Below are 7,563 nucleotides of genomic sequence, written 5' to 3' on the forward strand. Positions count from 1 at the left end.
GGAAGAATTAATAACCAAAAAAAAAAAAAAAGCAAATAAGAATAAATCCTCAATATGCTTTTTCCATTTATTAATCCTAATTTTATTTCTCAGGTGTGTATTTCTCAATTGAAAATTCACCAATACAAGGTTATTGTGCCCTACTTCTATCTTTCACAATAGCCTCACCTCTGCCAACACACACACACACACACACACACACACACACAGTTGTATTTATAATCATATAGCACTTGTAGGCCAATACTGAAAAGGTTTCAGAGCCCATGGCCTAGGGGATTTCATAGGCAGAGAGGAAAGGAGATACTTATGTGGAACTAGAATTCTCTCACCTGGCAGTTATCCTTCGAATCCACATGTGTCCAGAGCTGCCCAGGCTTGTGAATTTACAAAATAAGTGAAAAGCCTTGTCCCTGTTCTGAAGGAGCTTGCTGCCTTGTTAGAAGACAGACATGTATGAATAAAATATTCAGGGAAGCCATTCAAGATCCAGTATAATAAAGAGCTAAAATTCTTGGTGAGGAGGAGGTAGGCTTTCATAGAGGAAGAAGACCCAATTTGGGCCACGACAGTCAGGAAGATTGCTGGAAGCCAATGGCTTGAGTTGTGCCTCCAAAGAAGGATTGGATTAGAAAAAAAAGAAACTAACAGGTGTAGTATGCCCGTTACATTCTAGGCTCTATGATAGGCAATGTTTTGTTTTATTTTGGTCTCATTTCAGTCTTGCAAAGCATATCTGCATATTCCTATTTTAGAAGTGAGGAAACTAAAGCTTGGTTAATGTTATAAAATATTGTCTCAGATTCAAATACTATCAAAGATTGTCTACATTGCACAACTTCTTTTTAGACCTTTCCCTATATTTTTATACTTTGGTTTTAGAGAAATACACCAGATTCATCATGATTGAAGACAACAAGGAAAACAAAGAGCATTCCTTAGAAAGAGGAAGAGCAACTCTCATTTTTTCCTTAAAGAATGAAATTGGAGGACTTATAAAAGCACTGAAAATCTTCCAGGTAAGCACTTCATATTTCTGCATAAACTCTACTAAAATGACTCTCTAAAGGTATGTTTAAAATATAGATTATTGTAAATTCTTCAAAGGTGGACTACAGACATTTCTTAAGCCCTTAAATTTCTAAAATATTGCCCAATTCTAATAAATGGATAAGAGATACAGAAATTTTTCAGAAGAGAAACTATAACTAGCAAATAAAGAAATGGGGCTATCTATGGCCATGCTACCCTGAACGTGCCTGATCCTGTCTGATCTTGGAAGCTAAGCAGGGTTGGGCCTGGTTAGTACTTTGATGGGAAACCACCTAGGAAGACCAGGTGCTGTAGGCATTAAAAAAAAAAAAAAAAAAGGGATTGTAAACTGACAAGGTCCTTGCAATCTGTGAGGTCAACCAGGGATTGTCTTGCCTTAAAAAAAAGAAAAAAGAAATGGAGGAAGAGAGAGATTCACTGCATAGATATCAGAGAAGCAAATTTTAATTTTATTTTAATTAAATAAAATATTTAAATTTTAATGACGTTTAATGACATTAATAATATAGTTTATTATATTTTTATATAGTAAAATAGCAAAGATTTTCCAATTATACTTTACCCTATTGCCACAGCTTCAATGCACTTGGCACTTAAATACACATTTGGTGTGAGGGTAAATTGGCGTAATGGGTGGGGAAACAATCTGGTAATATGTATTATGAGCCTTAAAATGTTCACGTTTTAGTCCATTTCCATAAATCTATCTAAAGGAAATAGAGGTCAGCGATGCAGAACACGAATATCTATTGAGTACTTACAATGGGCCAGGTGCCCTGCTATATACTAAGGATGTGGACCAGAACAGAGACACAGTGTATACCCTTGCAGTATGTATAATCTAGGGGGGAGCACAGACACTAAACAAATTATTATAGTAAGTAAATAATTACATGTGTGTAAAATGACCTGAAAGAGACGTACCAGGTACTATGATAGTATTCAACTGGGGGACCTAACCTACTTTAAGGGCTTAGGGACACAAAGATTTATTTATAGTAATATAAAAATTATTAATAAACTACTTGTCGTATGGTAGGGGACAGGTTAAATTATGCTAGAATGTCATTGGGGTTAAGTTTGTAGGTTCTGGAAGCAGACCACTGAGTTCAGATTTTTACTCTGTCATTTATTTTATTAGCTGAGTAATCATGGGCAAATTGATTAGTCTCTCTGCATTTCAGTCTTTACATCTATAAAATGAGAACCTACTTTTTAAGGTCATTGTGAGAATTAATAGAGTTAATGAGTAAAATGCTTAGGATAGTTCAGAGTACCTTATCAATAAATGTTAGCTATTTTAAAAATCAAATTTATATCCATATGATATTCTATTGTATAGTCATTTGAAAATAATATTTCAAAGAATTAAAAATTTTAAATATAGACAAATAGTCTAGAAGAGTTTGAAAGGCATCCGTTTTCCTACTCAACACATCATATCCTCAGTCCCACTCCCCAGAAGCAACCTCATGTAACTATTTCTGTTCTTTAAATGTAAATAGTACTCTTACATCTCTCTTTGAGTTATCAACTTTACATAATACTTTCTACTTTAAATGATACTAATACCTCCTCCCTCCCTGCTCCCTCTTAACTCTTCTGAAAGTCAGATAATTAAATGATTATTTTTAGCTATTCTATTGATTACCTTGGATTTTTAAATAATATACCTATATTGCTTCTTTCATCAACTTTAAACAAAAATTTATTGTTAATAGAATACTTGTGCATGGTTCAAAAAGTCAACTCACACTATAAAGCTTGCAAAGAAAACAGTGGTCTTTCTGCTTCATCTCACTTCATTCCTCAGCGCCATTAAATTTTTTTTGTTAACCTTAGGTGCAGAGGGTTGAGTTAATCATACTTGTTAAGTCACAGGTACACTATCATCATTGATTTATACAGCCTCCTGTTTTATGTCATTGTTCCTTTTGCTCTTCATCTCTTTCTTCTGATCAACAGCTGCTCTGTTTGATATGTACATTGAATTATTTTAATGTGTACTTAAGAATATGTAGAGTCTTTGTGGATGCTTATAATTAGTAATTTATATAAATGTTATTGTATAGTGCACTTTTTCTTTCACTCAGCACTGTGTTTCTAAGACCCACCCGTGCTGCTGTGTGTCCATCTCATTCATTCTTCTAACTCTGCTGCATAGTGTCCCAGCTGTGAACTCATCCATTTTACTTACCCTCAGCCTATAGGAGGTAACCAGTTCCAACTCTTTCAACTATATTTTCTAGTATTTACGTCCATATTTATAAATAATCTGCTCGTATTTCTGGGTTTTTTCAATTGTAGATATTACTATTTATTTCCTACAGCAGAAATAAAGATTTAGCTTTCTTGACACAGCCCCCTTTCCAGTGGCCCCCTTAATTTCTCTTCCTTCCATCTTTCCAAGGTAGTCATGTCCCAGTTTTGGACTATGTCAGTCTTTAGTGTTTTCATTATTAAGATTCAATAAATCTCATTCAAAGAAGATTCATATTATCCATTATTCTGACTCTTCCTTTCTTGTAAAACATGATTGCAACATAGTGTTTAAGAACATGGACTGTGAAGCTGGACAATCTGAGTCCGAATTATAGCTTTTTGGGAAAATTGCTTAAACTCTCCGTGCTTCCGTTTCTGTAACTGAAATTCCTGATAGGAAATGTTTCGCTTATCACTCCTACTTTATCTGAATTTTCCTGAATTTTATTGACTATATCTTTCTTCCAAATGGACTTTTTAAATTATTTAGTTAAATTTCCTTACCAAATTCCATCGAGATTTCCATTTTGATGGCATTCAATAGCAATTTGATAGCAATCAATAGAATAATTTTGGAAAAATTGACATTTTGCATTTTTCTCTCCAAAAACATAATTTAACTTTATATTCATTCAAGTTATCATTCAGAAAATATTTATAAATGCATTCTTATTGTAAATATTCATAAGAGATAGATTCAATAAAATTCTCCTTTACTCTTGATCAATTCCAGTATATTTTGTAACTGGCTTTATTCTATTGATTCCATGATAAATTCTATGTTCCAGGATAAACCCCACCTATTCCAGTTTCCCAACATCCCTGACATTCACTCTCCCTTCTTTTTGGTACGTGTTCTCTGATAATTCTCACCTCTTTCCTACCTTTGCTTGTATAGTCCTCCTGTTTAGAATCCTTCCTTCTGCTTTCTGCCTTTGTATTCTATCTATACTTTAAGACTCATTTCAGTTTCCATCTGCTCTATGGAGCCTTCTACTCTCTCTAACTCATGATGCTTTTTCCCTTCACTGACCATCTTTTGCTTGTGAACATCCCCTACTTGTATTTTCTCATAGTCTTTTGTGTGTTAGACAACTAGGTTATACGCTCGTTGTATGTCTTACCCTTCTTTGTATGCTTCACAGCTCTAACCTGGCTACATAGGTGTTCGCTAAGTTAATTCAATTGAACTGGTTAGTATTGGAGATCATCGACACTAACCTCATTTTTTAGGTGAAAAAACTGTTGTGTGACTGGTTCTTATGTTTCATTATTGTGCCAGTGCTTTTCCTCAGCTACCAAGATTGGTAAGAGAAGATACCCCGCTCTCACAGGTTTACACAAGTTGTGCCCACGGCTCAGACTGCCATGAAAAGACCAGAAGCAATCTGGTTCAGCTGGTTACTAAGTCTATAGCTCGAGAGATTTAAGGTATTAAATACTCTGTGTTCAAGCTGTTCATCTAATTTTATTAAATGCATTTTTGCAAAGGAAACTTTTCTTTCTAAAGGACTACCATTATTACTTTTTAAAAACTAGCTTTTATTGGTGAGAATTTTCAAAAGGCTCTTTTTATCTAGGAGACTTGGTATATTGATTTGAAGATCAATCTCTTCTGGCAATCTGAATGGCTTCTAGTGAGTGTTATTAGTTTCTAGAGGGCGTGATAAAATTTTCAAACTATTTTGAATAGCACCTAATATTTAGAGGAATTGCTTTGCTGTTGGCAGCACTGAAAACAGCCTTTTCACCTTTTGGCTATTATGACAAGTGTGAAATTGATTTTTAGTGGTAGTGAAAGTTATCTGCTCAGAGACAACTATTTGAAGCAGTCATGTTGTAATCTTTACACAGGAGAAGCATGTGAACCTGTTACATATCGAGTCCCGAAAATCAAAGAGAAGAAACTCAGAATTTGAGATTTTTGTTGACTGTGATATCAACAGAGAACAACTGAATGATATTTTTCAATTGTTGAAGTCTCATACTAATGTTCTCTCTGTGAATCCACCTGATAATTTTACCATGAAAGAAGATGGTAAGTTTGAAAAGCAAAAATACTACTCAGGAAATTAGGTACATAATGTGTGTCCAATCTTATATTTATTTTGAAGGATAAAAGTAAAAATAAAACTCTCTCTCTTAAAATTGCTTACAGTCTGGTAGTGAAGGGAACACAAAATATAATTGTTCAAAATTCTAAAGAAAAATTATAAGGTGACATTTTATCCAGTGTGATACAAGCAAAAAGGAAACCCTGAATGTCCGAAAGAATTCGCAATAGTTAGAAACCAATTAAGTTATCTCAATTTCCAAATCGTCAAGCATTTCTTAATTTTACAAACCTTCAATTCACAATTCTTGAGCACCTAGTAACTCTTACAGGGCTTAGAATCTAGCAGATATTCAGTGAATATTTGAATTTGTTGAGAATGTTGGCAGTTGCTGACAACTATGATATGAAATACACAGTGTACAACATTCTTCCCTGTCTCCACTTCCACCAAAAGCAGATGAAAAAGAAGTAAAGCCTTCTAATGTTTCAGATATTCAGATAGCAAAGATCTTCTACTGTGGAAAAATCCTGTGGTTCACCTGGGGCAAAATCAGCCATGTTTTATACATGGTACTAAATTTAAAATAATCCCTTTAGATTATGTCAGAATATTTGGTGTGTAATCAGAACTGATATTCATCTGCTATGTATTTGTACAGCTGTATAAGTTATTGAAATATTAATATACTTTCCTTTCTGGCTAGCGGGTAACTACTTCCCTGAGTCCTTTGAGTGCTCCCAACCATGCCTGAAGCCTGTGTGCTCCAGATCTTCCCCTAGGAGTTTCAGGCCCGCCACAAACAGCTGCAGGGGTAACAGCTGGCAGAACAGGAGCCTAGGACTTTGTTTGTGTCTATTTTGAGTGATATGATTGCTGCCCCTTTTGTATTTGTTGTTTAAATCTCTTGAATATCACTTCTGGGTATATTAGATTGGAACAAAAAGGATTGAGTTCTAGTCCTCTAGCTTCCATTATGGAGGGATGAGTTACCTTGGGTAAATTACTTTATCTTTCTGGACTTTGGTTACCTCATCTATAAAATGGAGAGTTTTATAGAGGCTAAAGGGTTCAGTTGATATTCAAGGAACACAACTTGTGTTGGATATTTCTAAGAAATGAAGATTTAAGAATATATAGTCTCTAACCTAGAGTCATTTCCTTTCTTTCCTATAAGACAGATATATACAGATACATTATAATGAAACACAGTAAAAACTTTTAGAAAATGAGAAACATAGTGTCACAGGAACCCTGAGGACACAGAATTAGTTCTACCTACAGGATCAGGGAAGCCTTGTTTGATTTGGGCCTTGAAAGAGAAGGGTATTCTCGGGAAAATAGAGGAAGGGGGAGGAGCAGGAAGTGGGATAGTTATTTCAGGCAGAAGAACAGCATATGCAAAAACCCAGTGTCTTATGAGGAATTGTATGACTAGGTGACGGTGAGAAGATCAGAGTGGTAAAGACATAAATGATCTCTAGGATCCTTTCCATCAACAAAAATAAACATTCAAAGTTCTTATTTAAACTTTCACCTTGGTCTGGGAAGTTGTTTATCCTTTTTTCTGCTTTTTTAGGATAGTTAAATATGTAGTTAAAAAAAATTTTTTTTGGAACTTTTGGTCTATTACCAAAGTACAACTTTTTCTAACACTTAAGAAATCAAGGCTCATAAAAAATTTTAAGCTCGAAAATTCTGAATAAAATGTACTTATTAGAAATAGAGCAATTTGCTTGTTATAAATTTTGCCTCAGCGTACAAGCTAAAATTAAAACACTCATCTAAATGCATTTATGACTTTCTTAATTTCTTCTTCCTTATTGTCTTATTTAAGATTGTCTCTTCATCTGTTAGTGGTTTTTGTATTCTGCAGATATGGAAACTGTTCCTTGGTTTCCAAAGAAGGTTTCTGATCTGGACCATTGTGCCAACAGAGTTCTGATGTACGGATCTGAGCTGGATGCAGACCATCCTGTAAATATTTTTACTAAATATTTTCATGAAAATAATTTAAAGCAAGCTAAAACTTAAGGGCGATTTTTGGAAAAAGTGCTTATTCTAGACTAAATAAGATCTTGTTTTAATTTGCATTTCAGGAAGTTTAGTAGACCTCCATGCTGGTGGAATTGTGACTAACTGCCTGAAGAGCATCTAACTTCATTGGCTCCAAAGCATCTGTCACATGCCCGGC

At 34.5% G+C, this 7,563-nt stretch overlaps 1 protein-coding gene and 1 pseudogene across 1 annotated transcript in view; both read left to right on the forward strand.

Moving 5' to 3' along the window:
- The first annotated feature begins 882 nt into the window (after positions 1 to 882).
- TPH1 (tryptophan hydroxylase 1) overlaps positions 883 to 7,563 on the forward strand; it is a 15,590-nt gene continuing 8,909 nt past the window's right edge. The window contains exons 1-3 of the mRNA XM_006904725.2: positions 883 to 1,019; positions 5,170 to 5,353; positions 7,246 to 7,346. Of these exons, the coding sequence (XP_006904787.1) occupies positions 903 to 1,019; positions 5,170 to 5,353; positions 7,246 to 7,346 (402 nt within the window). The 5' untranslated portion in view covers positions 883 to 902. The remainder of the gene's footprint in view (positions 1,020 to 5,169; positions 5,354 to 7,245; positions 7,347 to 7,563) is intronic.
- On the forward strand, positions 1,232 to 1,350 carry LOC112479385 (annotated as a pseudogene).

The sequence above is a fragment of the Pteropus alecto genome, unplaced genomic scaffold (assembly GCF_000325575.1).
Source record: "Pteropus alecto unplaced genomic scaffold, ASM32557v1 scaffold120, whole genome shotgun sequence".
Taxonomy (NCBI): Eukaryota; Metazoa; Chordata; class Mammalia; order Chiroptera; family Pteropodidae; genus Pteropus; species Pteropus alecto.